At 38.7% G+C, this 26,911-nt stretch overlaps 1 protein-coding gene across 1 annotated transcript in view; it reads right to left on the bottom strand.

The window, feature by feature from the left end:
- The window catches only part of LARS2 (leucyl-tRNA synthetase 2, mitochondrial), an 83,638-nt gene extending 69,188 nt beyond the window's left edge, over positions 1–14,450 (bottom strand). The window contains exons 1-3 of the mRNA XM_064704853.1: positions 14,375–14,450; positions 11,274–11,524; positions 9,326–9,454 (exon numbers count right to left, since the gene is read on the bottom strand). Coding sequence (XP_064560923.1) covers positions 9,326–9,454; positions 11,274–11,507 — 363 coding nt within the window. The 5' untranslated portion in view covers positions 11,508–11,524; positions 14,375–14,450. The remainder of the gene's footprint in view (positions 1–9,325; positions 9,455–11,273; positions 11,525–14,374) is intronic.
- Between the last annotated feature and the right edge of the window lie 12,461 nt (positions 14,451–26,911).

The following is a 26,911-nucleotide window of genomic DNA, read 5'->3' as shown; positions in this document are numbered from 1 at the left end:
ACTTTCTGGAATGGCATCAGCAACACACTGAGAGGCCTCTGAATAATGAATGATGTTGGCATTCCAGCATTCAGTCAGAGCTGAACTTCTTCCAAACCTGCCAACTGTGGCTAGTTTTGCTTTAAAAGATGACTATGAAGTGCACTTGTTACCTACAATGAGATGTTAGAGGGAGTTTAAAATATTATGCAATAAACTCTCATGACTATTTCAATTTCAGGTTTACAATGACAAAACCAAACTCTTTGGTAAGTTTGTGTGGTGGTCAAAGTCAGCAGTTGATGCTGCCACTGGACAGAACTAAATATCCATTCTAAAACAGAAGATGTTAAGTAAAAATAGTTGAAACAACAGTTTTCTATCTGTGATTGATGTGTAGTCTTCTATTTTATTTTGTGTTGAAAAACAAAATAAAAGAAAAATACCCTATGATAACTTTAAATTCATCAGATAAAATTGTGAAGATGAGAAAAACCTGTTTTAGTCAAATTTTACTGAAATATCTCTTGCAAATACAGACTGCAGACTGACAAATTACTATTTTCTGACCACAAATAAATAAAGGTGGGAAAAAAGCTTACTACAAAACATAATAGATAATTTCGGTTGAAATAGAGATGTATTCTTCAGTTAACATGCATGTTATTTAGAAAAATAATCTAGCAATACAGTAAGTATTCAAAAAACCTCTTTAATAATCAACAAAAGAAAGGCCAGTATTTAAGATGCTGTCATTAAACACATATATATTGGATACCTCATAAAGCCAATTCTATTTCTTAATCTACAAATGTGCTATAAATTCAATAATCATTATTAAAATTATAGAAGTTTAACAATAGCAAAACATGACTAACATTTTACAAGTTGTAAGAAATCAAAATTTTTACCCCTTAAAATATCTATTTGTATAAAGAACATGTTTCTTAGTGGCATGTAAGCAAACAAGCCATAAAAGAGCAATCCCAGCCATACTAATCTCATAATACATCTCCATGTGAAAAATCACCTCATTTTAGAAGCATAAGAGCTACTTTTGTCACTGCTTTGAATTATTTTTATTCTTCTTTGCCACCACTTTCCAATCTTCTGACTTAATGTAATATTTCACAACAAATATTTTATAGACGTCTTTATAAAGATGCCCTAGGCACCAACACAGTGTAAAAGCAACAGGATTTAATAGATGTGACTCTTCAGCATTCTCATTTTCAGTACTGATCTAAAACTAAACCTGCTGTCTATCATTACTCTACTGGTGCAACAACAAAACCAAAGGTATTATTAACCTGTGATTATCTGTGATCCAAGCCAGCCCAATAAGGGCCCATGCACAGCACATTTTTGGTGTCTAAATCTAACAGAAATTGGAATGCTATTCCGTGTTAAAAACTCTCCCTAACTATCAGACAAACTATTGCTCCTCACACCATGGTATCAGAAATGATGAGTCTTAACTGCCTATTTCCTCACATATAGACAGGGGAGTTTACATGGAAAATGTCAGCTGGAGCCTAAACCACTTCTCAACACCCCACTGAAACATATCTCTGCCCAGCCCCTCCCCTCCCTAACCATCCACCCACCAATCAAAACTATTGGTATGAAAGAAAAAAAATAAAAAAAAAGAGAGTTATGCTTTATATAAGCTATAAATACCAACAGAATTTTTATGGACATCTTAAAATATTAATTTATGTAGCTCAGTTCTTTCTGATCGCTAGTATTGCTGACAACCGACCTCTGGACAGATGTGATGGAAAAAAACAGATTTTTTTTTTCCATGCACAATACATGTTTTCTTTATTTAAATGCCCTAGACTAATGTCCTGCCTTTACATTCTTACAAATACAAATTGATGCATATTAAGTGAGATTAGAAAAAATCAGTCTTGGTTAATTTTTGTAAAATCTGGCTTCTGATGATCTCCTGGATACAGACAAGCAGCCAAACGCAAGACACAATCTCATTTCTCATGGCCCTGAGCAAAAAGATGTGGGAAAAACAACTTCACTACCAGCGACAGACTCCCCAAAAGGGCTGATGGGTGCTGCAGACAGTTCATGTGCAGACATTTTAACCCTGTACCATCAGTGCTGGAAGGAGCAACCTGTGCTCACAGATCTTCCAAATCCTAGCATTTATCAAAAAATGCCATATCCACTCTTCACATTCAAAAGTTCAATTTAATGACCAATAGCATTCCTCAAGCTAAAGGTCTGAAGAAGTATGCTACTTCAAGTTTCAATCAGAAAACTGAATTTAAAGAGACATTAAAAATATCCTCAAATTAGCCTCCAGGATAGATCTATTTATGTAGTTGCTATAGAGATGAATGTAACATGCACAGGGGTTTAGAAAATTATTTCAAGTTTATTGTCTCTTTTAATTCTCTACCATGAATGGATTTGAATGATTTATGAAATGCATTTGTCTAAACAACAGGTCAGCTCTTCTGGCTGTAATCTGCAGCAAAAATGCCACACTCTCCACCCAGCATTTGACATTACATCTTAACTCTAGTTATTCAACATAAAAATCTGAAAAGAAATGGAAGAGGAGAAGAAAATATGCAACTAACATGTCAGAAGTTAGCACAAAGGAAAAAGGAACAGTTCGACTGTTCAAAACAAATTAAAAATAAAAAAAAAATTGGAAAGCAGTTTTGAATACCAAAGGGTTATTCCTTGTAGCTCTTTGATGGGTTGGTCACTGGTCTAACTAGCAGAAAACATGGCTGCTCTCTCTAGCAGCACAGATGAGTAGAAGAAAAACAAGTCATCCACTTTCTTGAATGCTGACTTGATTGCTTTCAACAGCAACTTCTAAACTTTATGCAACTGAGGGATCCATTCTGCCCACTGCAGTGACCATTCTTCCGAGCATCACTTCTCTAAGCCTCAAGGAGAAAGAAAAACAAATGACTGTATTTTGTTAAACAGGAGGCTGCATAAGTCTAAGGGTGCCTACACCAGGTAAAACAAGGCAGGCTGTAGTTCCAGCCATTTTACAATGGCAGAAGACAGCGCCATCACCAAAGGCAGCTGTGTGTTCATCCTCACAATGAAGTGGGCAGGTGAACTCCTCGTGCTGGAAACTCCCAGGTTAGTGTTGAACATACATGGCATAACTTCAGATCCTCAGAAGCTCACATGACCATGCAGGATCAGCTATGAAACACTGGCATTTTCTACCCCTTAACATGGTTTGCACAGGAGTATAAAAGCTTACAAGGAAGTGATTAAACAGCATGTAGGGAACAAAGTGCTCAGTAACTACGACACTGAATCGTCTTTTTAGGAACAAATTATTAAAAATAAAAACAGCTGCATCTTGAAACATTTTAGATCCCAAAGACTCTGGCTTGAAGCATTTTTAAGAATCATTTCCCAGCATGGTCAAACATCTGTTGTTAGCGATGACTAGAGATCTTCATGTTACTGTGGGACCAAGGGGAGGAAGACACAAACTCCCTTGATTCAATGCTGAGACCTCAGCTCTTCCTCTCTGAGTATTCTCATGTGTTCACTGCTGTAACAATCAGCTCATCACACTGGCATCAGTAGGTGAGATCAGTGTACTGTATAACACAGAGCTGACAATGATCTCATAACACTCAGCTCTAAGCCTCCATCAGCATAACCAGGGCTGGTGATTCAGTGAATTTTCCTCGGTCTTTGTAAGGACACAAATAACATGTTTGCTCTCCTGATGTACTCAGTATATCTCAGAACTATGACCAGGGAGCTGACATACTGTTCTTACACTCAGATCAGAGCATTCTAAATTTTAAGAAAGATGGTAGACTCAGTGTCAGAAAGGCCTGTAGATAAATATATTTAATTCAGAGAATGTGCAATAAAAGAAGATGACCAGAAATGAAAATGAAGAGGCTTGCTGACAAATTAGTGGTTTGAATTGATACAGCAAAGTCTATGTTCCTATCTCTGCTTGCAGCCCCAAGACACACTCGACATGAACTGACCAAAACCAGCTGGCAAAACAGGCAATCCATGATTACAAGTTCCAGCTGCCAGAAAACACCCCTGGCTCCATCATGGATCTTGCAATTGTGCAATCACAGACATGAGACAGCGAGGACTTGGAGGTGGAGAGGGCAATGGAAAGGATGGCTGCTCCTTCCATTGGCTGCCCACAGTGGGCTGAACTTGTTGAAAATCTGGTGTAAACTGGCGTATTACAGCACACTTCAAATACAAGACCTCCCTTGTGTGAGGTCCTGGATTCTCTTTTAACCACTACAGGTAATAGACATCATTGCACAACAGGTAAAAATTATCACAAACAAACAAACAGACAGACAGACAGACAGACAACTCCCCCAAGCAGACAAGGCACACCTGAAAAAAGATAAAAATAAGGAATTTTTGACCAGTGTAGATCCTAAAAAGGATTATTTCAATGCTTCTCTGCAACATAGTGCTGCACATTAGAGAAGGTACTCTCTAATAATCAAACCATACAGATTTCTATCAAAACATAAAATGCCCATTTATTTTTATTCTCATAGAATATAAGATATGAGAAATTACTCAACATCCACAAAATACCACACAGATTTTGAGAACAAAGTTATCTTTTGCCTTTTAATCTCACACATTCTTGTCTAACATAATTATATTTAAAATTATATCTCATTTTCTCTTTTTCTTTCAAAATGAAACAGAGTGAGCTCATTAACACCTTCAGTACAGGTTGTGGGAAAACTGAAATTAAATAAGATTCAATTCACACACAATACTTGTAATATTTGCTACTTAATTTATGCCACATGAAATAACCTGACAAAAGGATACAAAAGCCTCACAAAAAAAACCTGGAGAATAGCAGCTAGAGATGAGTAAAAAACGGATCTGTATCGAAATAATTCATCCTACTGATGATTAATTATAGAGTTTTAATTAAACTTGCCTGTCTGGCTTCAATACCATTCACTTTTGCAATTTCAAGAGCATTAAGATTCACTGCTGAAAGGGAAAATAATTAATGAAAATACATCCAATTAAAAAGTAGATATGTTATAGATAAAAAGAAAACGCTCTTCAAGTCATTTAGGGGCATTGCAGAAATATCACTGACTATATTTTAATCCCATCCATCCCAGTTTAAGTATAAATTAAGAAATAATGAGTATAGTGTGATTCTAGCGAGCAGGAATTTCCCCCTGATTTGATTACAGAGAGGACTATTCTCAGTTCTGTACAACTCTCACATGTGACTGCCTGGCTTTGGTACCAGTTTCATGACAAAGATATCACAAGAACTATTGAACTGAATCACTCTGCTTACTGATCACTAAGGGAATTATTCTCAGTCTTCTGAGAGGCACAAATTATCCACTTTGGAATTTATCAAAGACATGCTAATGATAGCATGATAAAGTAATGGTAAATACTTTTTCCCAGAGCAATAGCACACTGGAAATCTGCCATAGTGAAAATCACCATGAATATCTCTATCATTTCTACACAGCAATCTCAAATAATGAATAGGAAATAATTTCTTACAAAACTCCTACATTTGCATTCACAACATGCATGTAAATTCACAGAGTAAACACAACCAGAAACTACACATAATAGTTCTGGACTGATTTATTAACAACTATAAATTTGTAATTTAAAATATATGCATTACTTTTTCATAGAATTTTATAATAAACATGTTTTTAATAAGATGTAGAAATCTCCATATAAAAACTGTTTTAATTGCACTTCAAGAAACGTGTCACCCTTAACACCCTCTGGAAAGACCAGCTCAGTGCAGCCATGCTAAGCAATCTATATGGCTTACATTTCCCAGGCAGAGACTTCAAACTTCATCTTCAGTAATCAAAATGCAAACAAGTTACCTTCTAACACATGTACTCTACAAATCATTTATCCAGCAACCCAATCCAAGTGCATGACACCTTGCTTCCCATGCACTGCCTACAGGTCCTTGAGGAGTGACTGCTGGAACAAGACAATGCTTTACAATGCTTTCATCTACAGTTTTATATTGAAACAGTATTTCTTTCAGAAACAAGGTGGGGAAAAGAGCAATAGATATATATTTTCACACTTAAAGCAGTACAGGTTTTCTGGGAAATATCTGTAGAGTTCAGTGTGCATTACCTCTCTACAATATTTTAAACTGAAACAAAATCAGAACTTATAGAGCAGAAAAAAATTTGAATACTAATGTTACATTTTAGAAAAACCAAAACCACAACAGAATCCAAATGATTAAAAACTTTCCTGTTAAAATTTCAAAATACTTCCAATATGAAGAAATTACACAACTGCATTCAAAATAATCCCTTTGTAAATGTATTCTAGCCTATCCTCACTAAAATATTACAAAATATAGGCCAATTCTTGCCTGCTCAGACTAAATCAAGATGTAACTAATTTACTGTTTTCTCAGTAAGGCATTCTTTATGAAAAATACCTCCACCTTGTTCAATATAAATTAATCTCTTACTCAATCATATATTCTTGTCAACTACATACACATGATAGACGTTTCCCCTCACTGTTTATTAAATAACAAATATACATTGTAGTCTGAAGCTTTCCCTGGGAACTGTAAATCTGAATGGTTTTTTCTGTAACTTTCATTGTAACAGCCCATCATTTCTCATTGCCTTACACTTTTAATTTGAAAATGATGGATGCAAAGTTTAAACAACATTGTTGCTCAAAAATCTTACCCTAACCTTGCATTGAATGCCTGAAATTGATTCACTTCTCAGATTTTTAATTAGAGAAAAATTAGCAGTCCCTAGGCTTTCAAACATAGAATATTACAGCAGAATTTTGAGAAAGAAATAGAAGATCAATAGAATAACTTCAAAATTATGCATACTAACAGTTCTGTTTCTAAAGCATTCTTTCTTTATATATACTGAAGAATTCCAGTAATTCCTTGAATACTGAGAGACAAATTAATTTTTCTAGGGAATATATAAAGTTTTATGATATAACCACGTCTTAGCTTACAGTCATCACAGTATCTTATACATCATAATAACCTTTGACAGATTGTACAACCATGAAAAAGGCAGAGAGAAGCTTTAGAGGTTGATAAATTAATTGCAAAGAGAAAATCAATTATACAGACTCCAATTCTAAGTGATGGAGAAATTAGCATGGGCAATAAAGGAAAAGTTCTTTAAAGTAAATGTAAGTTCCAGCAGGTTAATGCACATCAATAACACAATGCCTATTAATCTGACATACCCAGAAAATCATCTGAGAGATTTTTAATGTCTCTTAATTGTAAATGAAAGTTAAATTCTTTGGCTTCCCACCTTTAGTCAAAAATAGATGTTCAAACTGGTTAACATAACAGAAGATATAAGTATTTTTAGAAATCCAGCATGTTCTACAGGCACTTCTTCAAAGTAATTTTTACAAGAAATATAAAAATGTGCTGAAATGCAAGATGTAAAAACTTCAAAAGTCTGGAAAAAATTTTCCATAAAAAATATAGGCAAACGTGGAAAAAAAAACTTGTTTGCATAGCGGCTCTTGCATTTCACTGGAATTATATTATCTTTTTACTTTTCTCCAAATGTTTCCATTAAAGTGCCTACTTACCTTGTACTTAAAAATTTACAAGAGCATGCTACTGGATGCAGATAATTATTTTCACTTTATTTTCACAAGTACAAGAAGCAGCAAGTTTTCATCTTTCTGAACAGCAATTTACTGGCTACCTTCCCTGCTATTGATAAGAGAGGGCTACATCCTGAAATGACATTTCATGAATGGTCTTAACATCAAGCAAAAATCAAGCATACCTTCAAATGCCCTGTTAGCTGCATTTTTTTAGTGAGATCCAAGTTCTGGTCATTCAGAGGAGTCAGGAAAGGTAAGTGTTATAACAGACATTGGGGTTTCTTCTCATTTAAAGTCTAAGGCATTTATTTCTTTTCCTGCAATTTTGGAAGCCTAAGAATGCATATCTGTAGAGCAGCAGCAAGTATTCAGTGCATGGTATGCTCATCACTGGCAAAAAACACATAGTATGTGGAAAGGCAGCACACTGAATAATGCAGTGACAATACCTATCAGAGTCTCAGGGATGGTGATAAATCCAGGAAATGCTACACTTCTTCAGCACTTGTAGCAAGGAAATTGCACTTAGTACCACGACCAGCAACTAACATTCTTTCTCAATTTCATCTTCTTTGTACTCTTTTGAGGTTGATACCTGTATTCTTGAGCTGCTCCTTCACTCTTGTACAATAGAGAGACTGCTTCCTGTCATCCTAAATCCTTGCCTATACTATTTTCCTCTTTTTGTTCCCTTCTCTCTTCATATTCCTCCTTCCTACTGTTTTCCCAGCTTCTTCACATTTTCCCTCTACCAAATGTCTTTCCTCTGTAATATGGCTGTCACTCAGGCCACAGCTCTCCTACACCTTCCTTACATCCTTCAAATTTTACCTTGCCAGCCTTTACTGCGGAATGCCAGCCAAGATTCCACTGCAGATTGCAGGGACAAGGCTCTCAGCTACCCCTTCAACCTAATGGAGAGACAGAAGGCAGTGAGGAGAAATTATGAGGCAGGCGTGGGGGAGACTGGGAAACAGAGAAATGTGGAAGGGAAAATGGGATTTCTCCTTGCAGATGTAGCAAGAAAGTTAAGACTTAGCCTACCTTGTAGGCCTGCACCTTCAGAGGATATTTCATTTTTATGAGGAAGGCTGAAATGGGCAAGCCAAGGGGTCAGATGCTACAGGACAGAAACTTTCAGCTACACACACATGATGTAACATATGGCATGATCCTGTTCATCTGACTTGCAGCAGTCACAAAAAAAAAGAGGTTTCTCTCCCAGCAGGCACAGAGGCATCTGCATCTGACAAGTGACATGAACTGGTTCTCAGGAGCAGAAGAGGTGAAAGCAGTTGGGTTTGGTGGTATCTATTTTCTCTTGCCAGGTACATCTTTTCCTCCCCCCTGGTCCCACCCAGCTGACAGGAGGGCTGTCAGCCTCCTCTCACAGAAACTGTGTGGCCCAGAGGTCTCAGTGACACTGTGCCACACATCAGTAGATTCAGGCACCTCATACAGCACCAGCTGTTATCACCTGATGTAGCTTCCAACCACTCCTACCAACAGTGAGCTCTGAACACCACTGGCTTTAATAAAACTCTCATATTTCAGTATTCAAAGCTTCACAGGTCATTATCTACACACCTGCAGCACATACTCCACTTTCATGGATTTTGGTAAATACTAATTTCCTGATCAATTGTGATATTAAAATATAAAAATCCCCAACCCAGTCCTACCACTGATCTATTCTTACCTGCATCCCTCTCATTTTCTGGAACCGAGCTACTGCATCACTGATGGTGTAGACACGAACATGGCCCATGTGAAGCTTCCCAGAAGGATATGGGAACATAGAAAGCACATAAAATTTTGGTCTTGATTTCTAGAAAGAAATGTTTAGAAACTAGTAACTACATGAGTTAGCATTTCATTTGAACAAATACACATGCATATTATAAACTACTACACGACACCATAAATCGAAACACAGCTCTGCTGGAACTGATCTAAGTGAGCACTGACAAAGTTCATTGGATCAAATTCTTTGGGGCTGTGAATGGAGATGTTTGACCAGACTTTGCTGCCATCTCATGAATTTATACTGATGCTTCTATGGCACTTAAATGTTATGAAAATTAATTCACTTTTACTCAAAAAGCGCTGTATTGACAGAACTGGAGGTTAACTATAGCATCTGCAACTGATTATCTATGTGTTCGTAGTCTGCCCCAACAAAAACATGAAAACATAGCAATTAAATTACACTCACAACAGTTTAAATAATTAATGTTTTATTTTGTATCTACAACAAACACAGAGCTCACTCCTGGCCAGTTGCTTTTTGTCATCTGAACTGCAGTAACTCCCAGAGTGACTGCATCATTTGCAATTGCATGAACATCTGCTAAAGGGAAACTGTTCAGTTTCACTACGTATCCTCAGATCCGAACACATCTTACAAGCAAGATTTTGCATAATGAAAAGAAATGAATACTTTCATTTACTTAGGTTTAATTAAAATGACAAAAGTTACAAAGAAATCACAAATCTTCTTGCACATCAATTATTCCTATTACATCTTGATTACCACTGAATTCATCACTGATACATTGATAGTATCAAGAGCCACTGATACTTGCTAAATTCTTATATTATTTTTCTTGTTAATAATAAAAAAATTACAGGCAGCTTTCAGCTTTTACTGTTCTGAATAAAACTCTATTAGTATTTGTCAAATAATATCTCTTTATCACTTTTGTTCAATCACAGCAAAATCAGAAATAATCTGAGCACTACACACTATTTGCCTCTTAATATGTTATAAAATCTACCTCAACTGTAAGGATAAAACAAAAATATCATTAAAAATACAATTTAGAACTTAGTATACATATGCTATATATGACTTCTATGTGCATATGTATATAAAAGGCAAAAATCTAAATGAATGCTTTCCCTGCTACAGGTATACATACACATCACTTCATCTCAGTTTTCTTTCCCAGAAAAAGCAAGCTCTTTTCTCTCTTCAACATTTTGATAGAATTTTTTTTTTTTGTCAGAGAAAAGGCAAATTTTAAGAGAGATGAACAAAAAAACAACAAGAGCCACAGAAGTGTACTTATCTATGGTGACAGAATAATTGTGAAGGCAAAAAGAGTCAGAGACTGCGATACAGCTGTTTTCAAGATCTTTTATTGCATGGGAAAACTTTTTTTTTTCTTCAAGTCACTTACTATTCCTATGAGACTGTAAACCAGAAAATATCAAAAAATCTTTTTCCCTTTACACAGATTTTAGTGAGTCACAGGGTGTAGTGTGATAGATTTGTCATAATGTGGGGAACAGAACCTTGAGAAAATTGTTTACAAAAGTTACAATTAGATGTTTGTTTTAATACTTTAAATAATTAAGTCCAAATATCGTATAATATGCAAAGAAAGAACTGATTACTTAAACCCTTCCTAAATGTACAAGTTTATACTTTGCCTATTACTGTATTTTTCCTCAGGATGTAAAAATTTTTTTTGTTTACTTATTTCATTAATGGTTTTCAATAATCTACATGAAAGTATTTTCCCCTGAAATGTAATGCACATCTAATCATTAAAAGCCATCTGTACTAAGTAAGTTTCAATTAATTTCATTCTAAGAAAACAAAAATATAAACATGTAATCTCCACATTTCTCATATTGCTTACATCAGTTTCTGAAATTCTGCAGAACTGTTCCTTTATTCTTGGGAACCACCAATTTTCAACTCGTTTCCTTGTCTCCAACCCATAGTTTTTTTCCCATTTGCCCGTCTCACTGTAAATGGTTCTCACACAAGCAGGAACCAGTCTTCTCTGCCATTTAATTAATCCCAGGAAGCCATTTAGTTGTCTCTTCAAACAGGAGGAACAAGGGCCAGCTCTTTGATAAACCGACTGCATTCTTAAGGTTATGGTATCTGAAAAGACAAAAATATCTATTTCATGCCACAATACATAACAAGAATTCAATGATTATTATGATTATACTGAAAAGCAGTAGCTATTAAATTATTTCAACTTGACTTAGTCTACTCAGCTGCTTTTCATGGAACTTGCATTTTATTTCCACATCTGAATTATAAAAGTATGTATTTTTTAGTCAAGAGAACTAACTGTGGCCTTGCACAGAACAAAACCATTGTGTTAGATGTCTTATCTAATAAAATAAAATTCTTGCATTCAGTCTCCCATAAAGGCATAATCAGTCAATTGAAGGTTCCAGAAGCTCCACTGCCTGAAGAGAAGATGGCTAACAGGGTGTTAGTAAAAATTCAGAATGAAACAGAGAGAAAAGGAAGTTGGATGAAATTATACTGTAAAAATACTGAATTTGTCATCACTGAAAAGAGATGGGGGAGGATGACTATAATTAGTAGATTTCAACCAGATATTCTAAACCAACTATTTTGCTAAGGCTTTCTTTTTCAACTAAAAATCTGGTTAACTCCTCAAATGCTTCAGAGAGAATCTTCTAAGCTACTCAGATGGGAAAAGATTGAACAGCTCCCATATCTGGGATCAGTCTCAACAAGATTTTTGCTGATTTTACTTCCTACAGTAGAAAATATGGCATTAAAAGAACCTCTACTCTGCGATTTCCTTTTCATCTTGACTGCCTTTTTTTTTTTAAATGGCATTTTTACATCAGTATTTTCTATTCTCTACGGTTGGTTTTGGTGCTTTGGTGTTGTTTTTCTCTTTTTAATTTTGCCCAATACACTTGTATCAAACTAGCTGTTTCAGTCAGTTCAGAATTTTCCTTGCAGAGTTACATCAGTAAAATCTCAGTGTAGAGAAACTCTGAATAAGAAAAGATTTTACTTATGCATTTCCTGTAAGGTAGAAACATTATCAGTAGAAATAATTGCTACAGCACCTAAATTAGATCCCCAGCAAGCTAGTGGGAGTTATGCTTCCTTTAACATTCACCATACATGCACACACAAACCCTCACTGCCTGTCTCATTACCTATGCAAAGAATTGCTCCTTTTTCCCTTACTTATCAAGCAGGGTCTTATAAACACTCCTTCACTTATGTCACATCAGTGCTTTGGATTTCTTGTTGCTACCCTCCATAATCTCTCTCATTTGTAATAAAAACAGATCCAGGACTGTACTCAGGATTCCCAGTTCAGGCGCACATGAGTCATTCAGGAGACTCCAACTTCCCCCAGCCCATAACATCACACTCATCTCAAAATTAGCATCTCAGTACTTCAAAGTTTTTTGCTTACTTTTACTAATTATTTTCTTATTACTTATGTCTCGTTTCTATTGATTTCTTTTACAACAGAAAGGAGTGCTTCCTTATACAAGCCAATTTCAGCACTGCTGGTTTACAAAGGAAGTATTTTAAACCCCAGGAGCTCCATATGAAAGGAGACTAGTGGATGAGAGGACACAGTCTCAAGCTGCACATGGGGAGGTTTATGTTGGACGTTAGGAAGAATTTTTTCCCAGAAGGGTTGATTAGATATTGGAATGGGCTTGCCAAGGATGTGGTGGAGTCACCATCCCTGGAGGTGTTTAAGGAAAGACTGGACATGACATTCAGTGCCAAGGTCTGGTTGAGCGGGTGATGTTTAGCCATGGCATGGACTCCATGATCTCAGAGGTCTTTTCCAACTTAACTGATTCTGTGATTCTGAGACAGAAAGAACACAGACCCCATGCCTGTGCACAGCTCAAGGAAGCCCACCAGCCAATGTCATGCCTGAGAGGGCACATTTGGGTGACCTCCGGCCCTACAGGTCACCCAGGCAGGGGTCACAGCAGTGCATGGGAGTGAGAAAACAGCCACAGCCAAGGGCACACAGCACTACCACCACTATGCTCATTCAAATAGATGGAATGTCAGGATGAGAAAAAGAACTGCAGTGTCCTTGCTGCTGCTCCCAGGTACCATCATGCACAGGGTGCAATGGTCAGCCAGCCATGTGCTGGGGCAAGCCAGGATGCATGGCACAGAGGATAATCAAATCCAAATGACATGGCACTAAGCTGTTTTTCCTTTCCAGGCTTGTGTGCATGGAGCTAGGACAAGGAGAGTGACTCTCCCTGCCCCACTTAAGGGCACTCCAGCCCAGTGCTGTGTGAGTCTTTCAAGGAGCAGGTTAGGAGCCTAGAACTGTCTTATTCAGGCAGGTGTGCCAAGCAAGGAGGAAGGGGCTGGTCTGATAGAGAAATAAATCACAGAATGTCCTGAGCTACAAGGGATGCACAAGGATCGCTGACTCCAGCTCCTGGGCCTGCACAGGCCCCTCCAAGAGTCACACCATGTGCTCAGGAGCACTGTCCAAGCCCTTCTTGAGCTCTGTCGGGCTTGGGGCCGTGACCACCTCCCTGGGGAGCCTGTTCAGCGCCCAACCACCCTCTGGGGGAAGGACCTTTTCCTAATACCCAATGTAAACCTCCCTGACACAGAAAACGTTTGGAAAGATGCAGTAAGCAGGCAGGAGACTGAATTAAAGTCCTGGAAACGGACTAACGAGGCCCAGCACATTTCACTCAGCCCCGCGGGAATGGGGGCGTGTCCCGCCGCTGGAGAAGCACGGGGAGCAGGCGGGACAGAGCGAGAGGGGGAGCGGGGACAGAGGGAGGCCGGAGGAGGGGGGAACTCCGTGGGCGCATGATCGCCGGGAGAGCCGGCTGGGCGCGGGCAAGGAGCCCAAAGGAGGTGGCTTTGGGAAGCGGCGGGCGGCGGGATTAGCGCGGCTGCGGCGGGCGGTGGGTGTGAGGCGGGGCCGGGCTGGGGGGGGACCGTTACCTGCGCGCGCCCTCCCTCAGCTCCCCCGCCGGGCCGCGGGCGCCGCCATCTTGGCGTGTCGGTGTCGGAGCGAGGCGCCGCCTCCGCCCTTGGCGCCGCCCGACGGGGCGGGAGCTCCGCGCGGGGAGGCAGCGGGAAGAGTTTCCACCTTTCCCGAATGTAACGTGGAAGGGTAGAACAAGAGGAAATAACAAAAATAATGATATTTAAAAAATTAATTAACCGGGATTCAGCTCTGTAGAAAATGCACAGAGCCTGCTCGGCCTTGAGAAGAGAGGGGCCCTCATTAATGTTTATTGTGAAAAACGCCAATTGCTGTGTTTTTTTTTTTAATTTAAAAAGTCTAATAGTAATAAAATGGTTATAAAAATAGTAATACAATTAGAGTAATAATAATTTGGACAATTTGAATTAGGATAATATGAAACAATAGAAATAAAGAGTTACGGATGTCCGGGTACCTTTTTCTGGGCAGCACGAGCCCGAAAAAGGATCCCCGTTAACAAAGGATTAACCCCTAAAAGCAACAGCCTGTTGCATGTTCATACACCTCATACATGATGCATAAATTCCATTCAAAGACAGGATTCTGTCTGGTCACCGTCAACATCTTCCTCTGAATCCTAACAGCGCCTTCAAGGCGGGAAGAAGTTCGTTTCTTCTGAAGGGGGCAACAAATTCTTTTTATCTGAAAGGTTTAGGTGTCCTATGGCTGCTATCTCACTGCAAGTCCTTTCTTTAAAAAATAACTTACATAGCATAGTTTCTATTCTAACCTTTTTTATAACTTAAAACTATATTTAACACACTACTTAAGAGAATTAATACAGCGTTACTTTCTAACACAACACATATAATATTCATTTTAATATTTGCAAAAAGCCAATCATAAAATACGCATTTTTCACATTTATAAGTATCTAAAGCGGCGGTGCTGAGAGGATGTTTCCAGGCTCTTCTCAGTGGTGCCAAGCAATAGGGCATGACACAACCGATGTAGGCAGACACTGCTGCACAGGAAGTTCCAGCTGAACATGAAGAAGAATTTATTTGCTGTGCAGTGACCGTGCCCTGGAACAGATTGCCCAGAGAGGTTGTGGAGTCTTCCTCATTTGAGATATTCGGGAACCATCTGGGCTCAATCCTTTGCTGTGTGCTCTAGGATGATCCTGCTTGAGCAGGGAGGTTGGACCAGACGACCAAGTGTGGTCCCCTCCAACCTGACCAGTTCTGTGTGGTTAGTTTTGCTCCCTTCCACATACACAGATGCCCTGTAAAGTGACTGTATAGATTAGTAATTTCAATAATTGCTAATCTATACAGTCTAATTACTAATTTTACTTATCTTTTGGGGTTTTTTATTTGTTTGTTTGTATATTGGTTTGGTTTTTGTTGTTTTTTTTTTTTTTTCAGATTCTGAAATAAAGGCTACAGTTTGGGGATTTTTTTTTGTGATGTCTTTTTGACTAGTCAGAGTAAAAAGCATAAGTCACAGAAATACAGGACCACAAAATAGGTACCTGGGAGCAGGAAAAGCACTGCAGTTCTCTTTCTTGTCCTGAAATTCTGTGTGTTTGAATGAGCTCAGCTCTAGTGCAGTGTGCCCCTGGCTGTCATCTAACTTCCCTCCTTCAACAGGGTCATCCTAGACAAAATGGCACAAGTCAATAAAGGCAATCTAGCCCAGCATAATTAATGCTACCTCTGCCTGGACAGCAACATCTCATCCTGTTGTCAACACTGTGGAGTTCAGACTTGGTTTTAATTACTGCAAGTAACTTGTAGTACCCTCCAAGGAACAAGAAATAATAATTATATTTTTTTCCCCCATGTTTATGCCCTTTTGCTGCTGGTAACTGTTGGTTCTTTTAATTTTTAGACCTTTTTCTTCACTGTTGTGTCTCCAGCACAGTTTAAACAGACACTGTTTATGCAGTGCAATGCCTGCAGTAAAGTCAACCTTCTTATGTGACTAAAAATAAGTATTTACTGAATAAAAGCTTTCCACTTGGTTGTGTGTACCTGTCAAGTGTGCTTAAATTATAACCTTTTCACCACAAAAATGAACAGAGAGCAGCTCTGATGGTTACCCTGCTGATAAACTAGTACACTTTCCCCATGACTCTGTGCATGATTTTATTTTGCTTTCCAGTTGATCTCCCTCTCAGCAGGTGATGGCAATCTGGTTTTAACAGGACTTCCATCCCAGATTTCTCCCTGAGCTGCTGTGTGAGCTCCAGGACTGAGGGAGGATGAAGCATTTTGTTGTTTGTGGGGACAGAGAGTGCAGTCCCTGGCTGAGTCCCTTCCCCAGGATAAATGACAGCTCATGACCAGCTGGGACAAGTTTTCAACTTACAGGACGATTTCCCCTCACACTGCCCTTAACCCCTGCACTCTTCTGATTCATGTCTGAGTGAATGGATGTATCTCAGAGAGGTTAGCAGACTGGGTGAGACCACAGAAAAAAAGCCAGTGTAAGATTTTGGAGCTATTGTGTGCTTTTGGCTGTCCTCTTGACACCCCAGGGCACTTATTGATTGCCATTTCTTGGCATTGCTGACATGGGGTCTTGACAGTGTTTTTGAAATGGTGCTGCCAAACAGTCAATGCTTCCTACCATAAATAAGGAAATAAAATGTCCAAATACCAAATAACAGCGTATGTCTGGATTGGTTTTGACCTTCATAGACTATCATACCTGGAAGAATACCTTTGTACTTCTTTCCTTCTCAGAATGTTTCTGGTTGGTCTTGGTTTTTCTCACTTAGTTTCTGTTTACAGAAAGTCTTATACCTTTTCTAGCTTTGTTTGATATTGGCTGTCTTCCTCACTATTAGAATCCAGATTGCACAATAAGCTCCAATAAGATCAACAGAAAGTGACACAAATTAAAATTTCAGTATATTCTCAGAGCAAGTCTCCAGTATTATCTTGACAGAAGTCACCTTTTACATGTTCTAAGTAACACCCAATTCAAACCTGTGGCAAACCTGCTTGAGTTGTTTTTGTTAGCAGCTAATAAAAGTCACATCAGTAAAGTCCTTCCAGAAGAAAATAAGAATATTATATGATTTTGGTTTTTATTTTTCTCCAGTTATTTTTTTTTTAAAATAGTGTCTGCAGAATGGCACTGTAGCCAAGACTTGGCACAATACTTGCCATATCATCAGAGTCCCAGGATAGATTTGAGTTCCACCAAGCCCAGTTTGGTTGTTGGTTAATATGATGAGAACAGAGAAGAGCTAGAGGCTCCGCATGGGCCCAAACCAAAGTGAGTGCTCCTCAGGGGTGGCAGGTCTACTTTTGTGCATAGCATACATCTAACTTTCTAGGAAACATTTAAGGTTGTGATGAATTTAGCAATAATCTAAACAGATTATCCTCAGCTTCCAGCAAATCAAATACATAAGTAGATTGTCAGGATGAGAAAGCAATGTTTTAGTGAAATGAATGGATTAAAAAGATAAGACAAAGGTCTAACTACTGAATCAGCTATAATCTTGATGGCAGTGCGTGAGAAATATAGGTCAATATGTTTAATGTTGGATACTTCAATAGTCCAGAGATTGAAATGTATTTTAAAAATTATAATTCTAAATTGGAGGCAGTAATTAGAATTTCAAAATATTTTCAAGACAACATAAAATAAACCTCTCGTTATTTTGCTAATTTTTCTTGCTCTAAGCTCTGTGGTGTTTTCCCCAGTTGAGGGGAAGAGCACTACACACACAAAGTGAAGAGTTTTTAATTTGCAAGCGAGGATGGCCAGCTGCTCCACATCAGGTCCCATCCCTTTGGAAGTGGGAACCTCTCAGGTTCCTGAGCAAAATCCTGTAGCAATAATGAATCAGAGCCGTGAGCTGCACAGTGCACATATGAGTGACAATGAAACCCCACAATGCCTTGATTGCCCTGGCAAGGGTTGGAGACACCACCCACTCACCTGTCTGTCCTTATTGGGCCAAAACCCATGCAGAGTGCAGAGAGCAAGCAGGGACACAAGCCCTTAAAAGATTCAGACTTTTCCAAACAGCATACCTAACCCACTCTCCCATGATCCCCACCTTCCCCATTTGGAGTTTTGCTTCCTAACCTAGTCTGTATTCTCAGTCTCATTTCATTATGGGAAATAATTGATATAAAAATCTTTGTATTTTCTTTAATAATCCTAAGCTATTTTCCATCAGGCTGAGAGTCTCCTGATTTCTTTTTTTAGTCTGTGCACTAATGTGTTTGTTAGCATTTTCATTAGTCCACATAAAGCCTGGAGCTGATTGGGTAAATAGGTAATTCATTAGTTCCTGTATGGGAAATGTGCAGAAGTGCCCCAGTTGTCTGTCACTTAAATAGACATGGTTCCCAGATTTCCGTACAAGTATAATTTTGCTTTGGCTGATAGTTACCAGAATTGATGTTTGTGCTTCCTGGCATTGTGTTTTTGCTCCTACATCAACAACATGACTAGTATTTTTTTCAGCCTCCTACAAAAAGAGGATTAAAACCCAGCCTTTCAAATACAAAATGATCTTTATTGTCTACTTAAAATCCCAGCCCCATTTCATGTACTTAAAGAATTTGTTTGGTTATTTTTTTCCATCCAGCTCCTTGAATGTGGCTTTTGCTACTGAGTTTTGTTTTGCTGTTGTTTACATATGCGCATATTTAGTCGTTTTGCTTTAAAACACAATGTCAGATAAAAAATACAGGTGATTGGATTGCAGGGGTGTGAAGACTGTCACTTGAGAATATAAAAAGGCAAGAAATTAATACACTAAATTTAAGAAAAATCCTTTCAAACTCTATCTACTATCTGAGCCCATATCTCAAGGGAAAGAATTCTGAGTGAGACCAGAAGAATCAGAGATCAGGAGAATCTTCACTTTTGCAGTGGATTTTATTTTAAAAGCACTCTGGTGTTCTGGTGGTGGAAGAATAAACACTAGAAAGAGGTAGAAGAAGCAGTTATACTTTTGGTATAGAAAAGAATGGATTTGGGCAAGACTGGTCACATTACTAGGGGTGGAGCTTAGCCTTTAAATTGTGAGTTTTGGTAACTCATAACAGGTATTACTTGTATTATAGGTAGTACTGTTTGATGCCCACTTTAGCTGGAGACTGGACTTGATGACAGAGTGGGTTCTTGTCATCCAAACCAGCACAAGATTTGTCCTTCCTTGGTTTGTCAAAATGAAGAAGAACTCACACAAATCATCAGTGGATGAAGAGATCAGCTGTGTAAGAAGTCAGAAACCTGCCTGTCCCATCCAGTGCCTGGTGACCAGGATGTTCCTGTCTGGTTGGAAAATGTCTGTGCCTGTCCCCATGCCACTCGTAAAACCACTGAATGTTATGGAAGAATTTTGAAAACATGCAAGATCCAGGCTCAGTGAAATCATATTTACCAGCATTATTTTAGCAGGCTGATGTTGCTACTCTGAGCCTGGAGCTGGGACATGATGCTGATTTTTAAGACCAGGTAAGCCTTATTGTGAGGGAGTCTTATGCAGCACCTGTATTGTGTTATTTACAGAAGGGTGCATTTAACCCAAAACACATGTCCACATGAAGGCATTAGACCAGTGGCAGTCAGCAGCTTTTACTGATTCAGACTAAAAGTGTGTGAGTAGGTGTGTGCATGTGGCTGGGGAGAAGTTATCAGAATCAATGCACCTTTACTTTTTTGCCTTTCATCAACAGCTCGGTTTTCAAACAAAGTAATTGGTACTGTGTTTTCATCTTGGCCATCTCCTAATTCACATTTTTGCTGTTGGTTGGAACTAGTTATATGCAGTGGCAAGCAAAACTACCCCTTTGCAGCTTTCAAAGCTGCACATTTCTTGCTTCTCATCTCAAAATAATTTTTGTAAGACTTTGTTTAAAACTTTGTTTAAAGTTTTAAACTTTGTTTAAGACTTTGTTTAAAACTTTGGATTTACAGTTATGTACAGGGAGTAAGAGCTCAGTCCTTGTGGGCTGGTGGGCTCTGGTCACAGTGACACCATATTGTCATTAAACTGTCTACAATTCAGGGGCATCTTACAGCTAGAAATGCAAGTTTTGGAAACCTGGCTTTTCATTCTTCTGTCTTTCTTGAGGTGTGTCATTGCAGATGGTAAGTCAGTTGTATGCCTAGAGGCAGGTGATTCCAGCTGCTCAAAGCCCATAGCGAAGGCTGCCACATTGCTGTGGTGCATATCCTCTGCACATCCTCTACATATCCTCTATGTGTGGGGGAGAGGAGGATCCATCTGGACAGCCACCTTCCAGAGTGGCACTGCACTTCTCTTCCTCCACCTCCTCTCACAAGAACTTTCTGTATTACATAAGTGTGTGCTACCACGTCAGACAAGAAGGACTAACGAGACAGGCACTTGTTAATGAAACATTCGCCATATGTTGACCTTTCTTTCATTAAGAACCAGGCCCTCATATTTAAAATAGATGGCAAATGGACATTTTCTGTTCACTGTGACTATTAAAACAGCTTTTTATACTAATGGACCAACTTCATCATTGCAATTATCCAACATCTAGATTGCACTTGAACTTTGTAATGATATCAGCAGGGAATGGTTTGAGTGCTGGATAAAACCATCCTGCACACTGGGCTTGTCTCAGTGGCTGTCAGCTGGCTCCAGAAGAAGTGGAAAAGGAGGAAAATATCTGCAAGTCTTAAAATTAATGAGTATTAATCAATCCTTGTTGTATGGACAAGTGAAAATGGTTGTATTTCCTTAAAAAGCTCAGTGCAGCTTGGAAGTGGTTGTGTACAAATATTTACGTGTATGTGTGTGTGTTGCCCATGTGTATATGTAACACAAACACTCATATGCACATCACATATATATATATATATATATATATATATATATATATATATACTCGTGTTTTCTATCTATAAGCTTACCAATATACTCCAGATGGAAGTGGATGTGATCTCCCTCAACTTTCTTCTGTGTTTCTACACATGGTAAAATTACCAACGGAGAAAGAATGACTAAATTTCTTTCTAGTTAAGCATAAAACAAAATGAAAGGAGCCTGGGTTTACAAGGTGGACATGGTGCCAGAATAACCTGATAGCCTCCCCTAAATGAGATAATGGATTTTCCAAAATAAAAAATGTGGTAAATCTCATTTGTACCTTAGCTAAGTGGTTGATACACCCCTATATTGGAAAATACTAATGGAGCAAAAGAAGACGGCGTTTAACAGATGACATGAAAGGTGGGAAAGAACTGACCAATGGGAAATGGCAGAGGAAGAGAAAGAAATGAGTCGAGAAACAAGTTACAACGAGTTTCTCAAGGGTCAGTTTTAGGACCAGTGCTGGCAATATTTTCATGAAGTGCATTAGCATATGAAGTCAGCGAGCTCTTGAAATCTGAAGATGAAGGGGCATAGCTAACATGTAAGACTTATCATTTATTAAAAGCTTTCTGACTCTGACAGATAAGGGGAAAAGATGTTTGATTAGAACAGAATTTCAGTGTGTACACTTCAGGCTTAACGAGGAATTTGTCTAAGGGAGACAAGAGATGACTCAGATGGAGAGGACTGCGTGACTGTCACTGTGAATTGACCACGGGATGAACACACGAAGAAGGTGTTTGTGGCCATAGCATACAACAGACAAGGTATTTCCAGCAGAAAGTGAAAGCTCCGTTGTAGAAGGCATGGGTGAATGCACATCTGCAACACAGCTGCTGCCACATTTCTCTGAAAAAGATTAATTAATCTGCAACAAGTGCAGAGGTACCATAAAGCATGTCATGATGCATGAATGCATGATGGCATGAAATGCTACTTAGTCTAAAAAATAAAGGTTATGATAGGATAGTGAATTCTTTCTAAGAATATATTGGTTAACCTAGTGCCATATTTTTCCTACTTAAAGAAAAGAAAAAAAAAACTTAAGTAACTATATCACATTTAGGCTGGATAGTAAGAGCAGATTCTCATTATTGGATTGCAGAAGTCCTCTAAGCTTCTAGAGGACTACAGCTGGAAAGAGCTTCCTCCCTTCAATAACTCTAGCAAGTTTTAGAACAAAATTCAGCCCATTAACAGCATAATCTCTGTGGAAAGCCAGGGCCTGGTCTAGGTTTGGTAATGCAGGTGGACTCTGGAAATACTATAACTGGTCACCCAGGTCCCTGTTTCCCTGGAAAAATTGTAAATTACTTTGGGAAATAACGTTTAAACAGGGGCCTTGCTTGCTAGGATTTAGCTTGGAATCACAAAGTAAGCAGATACAGCCATGCTATCCATCCTGCAGTACAGTGGGAATTCTGAATGTCTCATAGAAATGTAATGCAAAGTTGGCATTTCTGTAAATCACTTTCTGCTACCCCTTCAAAACTCGTTATGCTTTTATAAAAATGAAGATTTACATTCCAACAGAGGGAAGGTTCTTCTGCACATTTTTCAGCAAAACTGCCAGCATGGCTTGCAGGCGTACCAGATGTACCGGATAAGCTCGCTCAGCGTTTCTTACTGCTGTTGAAATTACTTGCTAGAGACGGGCAGGAGGGGATGTTCCATGCCTTCCTGTTCCAAGAGAAATTTCAAGCAAAGGGCATGCAGTTTCAGCACAGGATATACCTTGATTCATACTTTATTGATGAAAGAAAATCACTTGTTTACTCAAGAATGAGATAAGCCCGAGAATGATGGTTAAGGGTGGTGACTCAATGCTGTTCCGTATTACCATGTTTTTACAATCGAGCCATGCTATCTCCTTGCAGTCAGGGTAATAAACTAGGTAGTGCTTCAGGGTATAAACTGTTTTCTCATGCTGGGATACTGTGCCCTTCTTATACCTAAGGTAGCCAAACTGTGTGAGTCTCTGTCCCAGGCCAGTGAGGAGCCACATGTGGGAATCTCACCTTGGGGCCTGTGGAGCCCACTCTGGGCATGAGGCTGGAGGAGTTTTCACCAGAGCCTGTTTTAGCTGAGGAGGGCTTTACACAAAGGGAAAAAGTTCATCCAGTGGCAGCACTGTGTACCTAAGTCAGATCTTGCTCTTTCCATTGACTACAGAAAGAGATCAAGAAGGGAGCTGGCCTCCCCCAAAGGTAGCTTTTGCCAACCTCACTCACTTGTGCCCTCTGGCAATCATGGACTGCTGTGAAGATGTGAAAGCTGCAGGACATCTTGGCACTTTAAAATTAATGTTTTATGTTCCTTTACCAATCTGCTGCTTCTCATGATGCATGGACAGGCAGAAAAGTCAACAGTTCATGAGAAGTGAGCATGAGAAATTTCATGAAACATTGAGTGTGATGTTTTGTCCCAGCCTGGCTGCTGATCTGGGAATGGTGAAGGCTATTGAGCTGCAGGAACCCAAGCAGGATCAGCACAAGAGTAACTAGATACTGGACCCAGCAAACCTCTATGTCAGGGATGATGCACATGGGGTCTGCTTGCTCACAGTCCAGCATGGAGTGTTGCTGCTTTAGGACACTGCAAGTATTACATCTGGGAGAGTTATGATGTTATTATGGCCCGCTGCTATCTCATGCCATTGCAGATTCCTTATGTTCTTCATTAGTACTGCTTGCATCTTGGACCCCAGTTAAAGGATTTTTTAATTTAATTTCCTTTGGAAAGGAAGCAAAACAGTATTGGTAAAGCATTGTGGATGCTGTTTGATGTTGGCAATCTTCCCTAATGATCATCTACTATGATTTAACTTTTTTCTTTCTACTTTTTCTTTCTAAAATAATTTTTATTAATTTAGTATGTGGCTATCAACAGATATATTTAATGCCATGTAAACTACACAGATATTATGTCCATTATATAGAGTGGTCTTTGTTGATAGCTATGATGCACATGCTATTCAAATGCACTGGTGCTAGATAGAAATCCTCTTGCTTCTAAATGAGTAGATAACGAATAGGACTTTTGAATGCTCTGGACTGCAATTCTTAAATACCAATTAACACCTCCTTTTCAGGATTTGATATTATGAAACCTGTCACTCATTTTTTCTTTGTAGCTGAAATTATAGGAAAAGATGTCACAAAACCTGAATAAGGAAATGGAGAGTATATTGCTTCTAATAGAAGATGTTTGAGATTTGTATGATATAGCTAAAATTAGAAAATATATTTTAAATGTTAAGCAGTTCTATTTCAACAATATAAGACTTTTTAAATGAGTGCAACTTTTCTTTTAACAGTTGAGAGTGTGTCTTTGGAGAGTATGGCTCATTAAAGATTCCATTGCCATAAATAAACTCAACCATGCCAAGTTTTATTCTGGAATGCAAGGAAATTTTCACTTCTAGTTATGCAGATCCAGAGGGATGCTGTGGTTGCCTGTTTGTGTTTCCTGTCATTGTGTCCTTCATGAGAAGTACAGGGTTGCTTCTGTAGCTGCATTCCATTTTTTTTTTGTTGTTGTTGTTTTGTTCAGCTTGAACTTGTGAAAAACACTGCATGAAGTGAACAAAATACCAAAAGAACATTCAGGTACTCTGTCTATTATTCATACAGTCAGATTCCTGCTTTCGATTCTTATTTCTAAAGGTCTTTTGGATGTATTTTTGTCTTGTTAACATTCCCAAGTCTAAGCAGAGCATGTAATGTTTGCAGTTTTTACATATGTTTTGCAAACCAAATACTTACACTGTTAACCTTATGTTAATTTAACTATTGTTTTCTACTCTTAAACATGCAAAAGCCCACTAGAGGAGTTAAGATTAAAAGGTAGCTTGACAACTAGGATCACCAGCCCACATTAGCACTGCTTTTACATGAACATAATGCTAAGATTTCTTAAGGCCTGTCCAGGATATTTAGTGCCTGTTCTTTATAAGAGTGTTTTGCTGTATCTGGATTGCAAACAGCCCAAGGTTTGTATAAAGAATGACAGAAGAATTAAGGAATACTTCTTACTCCTTTCAGGCTTCCATTGAAGTACTTTTTACTTCTGTCCTAAACCAAGGGTTTAAACCCAAACCTGTCCTTGCCTGCTGGAGGCTGAGGTGTTAATCCAACACACTTCCCACAGGGCACTGGGGACAATCATTCAGCAGCAGTTTCTGCACTGCAGGACATGGTGTGCCTGACAGCATGCTGTCCTGGTAGAAGTCTACCAAGTGACTTACTACAGCTTATTCACAGGTTGGAAGCTGGATAATGGATGTCTCTCTATCGATCTGGGCTTCAACAAAACTGGAGAAGAACAACTGGAAAGCAAATTTTACATGCCAACAACTTCCCAAAAATCTGGAAGACTTGATGGAGAATTGGGTAGGTAAAAATCTGCCTTTAGATGTGCCATCAGAGAAAAGAAAATAATCAAGCTGTTGATAATAATTTCGAAAGTGTAAAATGGTCAGTAGTGCATATGCAAAATTAACTGGGGTAGTGCTTTGGCTCAGTGTCTTGTGAAGTACCAGTTGCAAACAGAATGCTTTATATTCCCTGGGAAAGTAGATAGTCTTGGCTTTCTAATGATATAAAGCAATTCAGTGCTGCCTTAATGCCTCCAAGGGTTCCAAATCTCGAGCCAGATTCTGTTTCAATGCTCTGTTTCAATGTGGACTTGCTGTTTGGAGGCTGCAGGCAAGTGTAGTTTTTGGAGATTAATGTTTAGGAAAGAAAGAGAAGCCTTTGTCTGGCATGCTGTTTTGTGTTTTAAAATTGTAGATACTCCTTGTAAAATGTTGGTGTGAGAAGCCACCATGTGGTGTGTACTTGTTGGTGCTTGTTTTCCCAGAAGTCAGGAGGCCAAAGGTGCATGATAAATGGAGCTTATTAAACATTCAGCTGTTTGGCCAATTATCTACTTTCTGAACAGAGTATAACTGAGAATGCTTTTTGTCCCAGTCTCCTGGATATCACATGGCTAAAATTGACCACCAGGCTTTGTGAACCATTAGTAATGAAATTACTGTTGTGAAAGATGTTGGCTTCTTCATCACGGCTGCATCACTACATTTTCTGTTTTGCTGTTAGTCCCCCACAATCTGTGTGCAGCATCTGATTTTGCTGACAAAGAATTGAATAATTAAGCAATAGTCTAGGGTTTTCTTGATCTCAAAGATCAAGAATCAACTAAGAAGTAAAGGGCCTTTTATAAATTAGATCTTTATTTAGATACTGAGAAGGGATAGCACAGTGCATCATGCCTTGAAAGCATGGGCACTTTCCACAACCCTGGCAGTAATCTCTGGAATAATCTCACAATAGTTAATTAATTTTTGGTTTTCAAATACTTCTGTCTTATCTAATTTTTAAGAAGTTCCCCATATCCAGTGTTTTACAGCTGAAGAGTTGAGACTCTGTATAACCTAACAAGGAATGATCTATTCTAAACATCAGTTTCCTTGAGTCCACAGGAAGACATTAATGCCTTTACCAGCCAGGGATTTGCCAAAGCACTCTAGATTTTGTAAAAGCAGTTATTATTAGTAATTGACTGGACACTGTATGCACAGAAAGGGGAAAAGGAAAGGTTCTTGGACATGACAGGATTTTCTGTATGGATTGATCTTTGTTTTTATTATCTGTAGGAACTAATG

Source organism: Zonotrichia leucophrys, chromosome 2 (genome assembly GCF_028769735.1).
Source record: "Zonotrichia leucophrys gambelii isolate GWCS_2022_RI chromosome 2, RI_Zleu_2.0, whole genome shotgun sequence".
Classification (NCBI taxonomy): domain Eukaryota; kingdom Metazoa; phylum Chordata; class Aves; order Passeriformes; family Passerellidae; genus Zonotrichia; species Zonotrichia leucophrys.
Note: the sequence above shows the minus strand (reverse complement) of the source record. Positions and strands in the feature narration are given on the sequence as shown.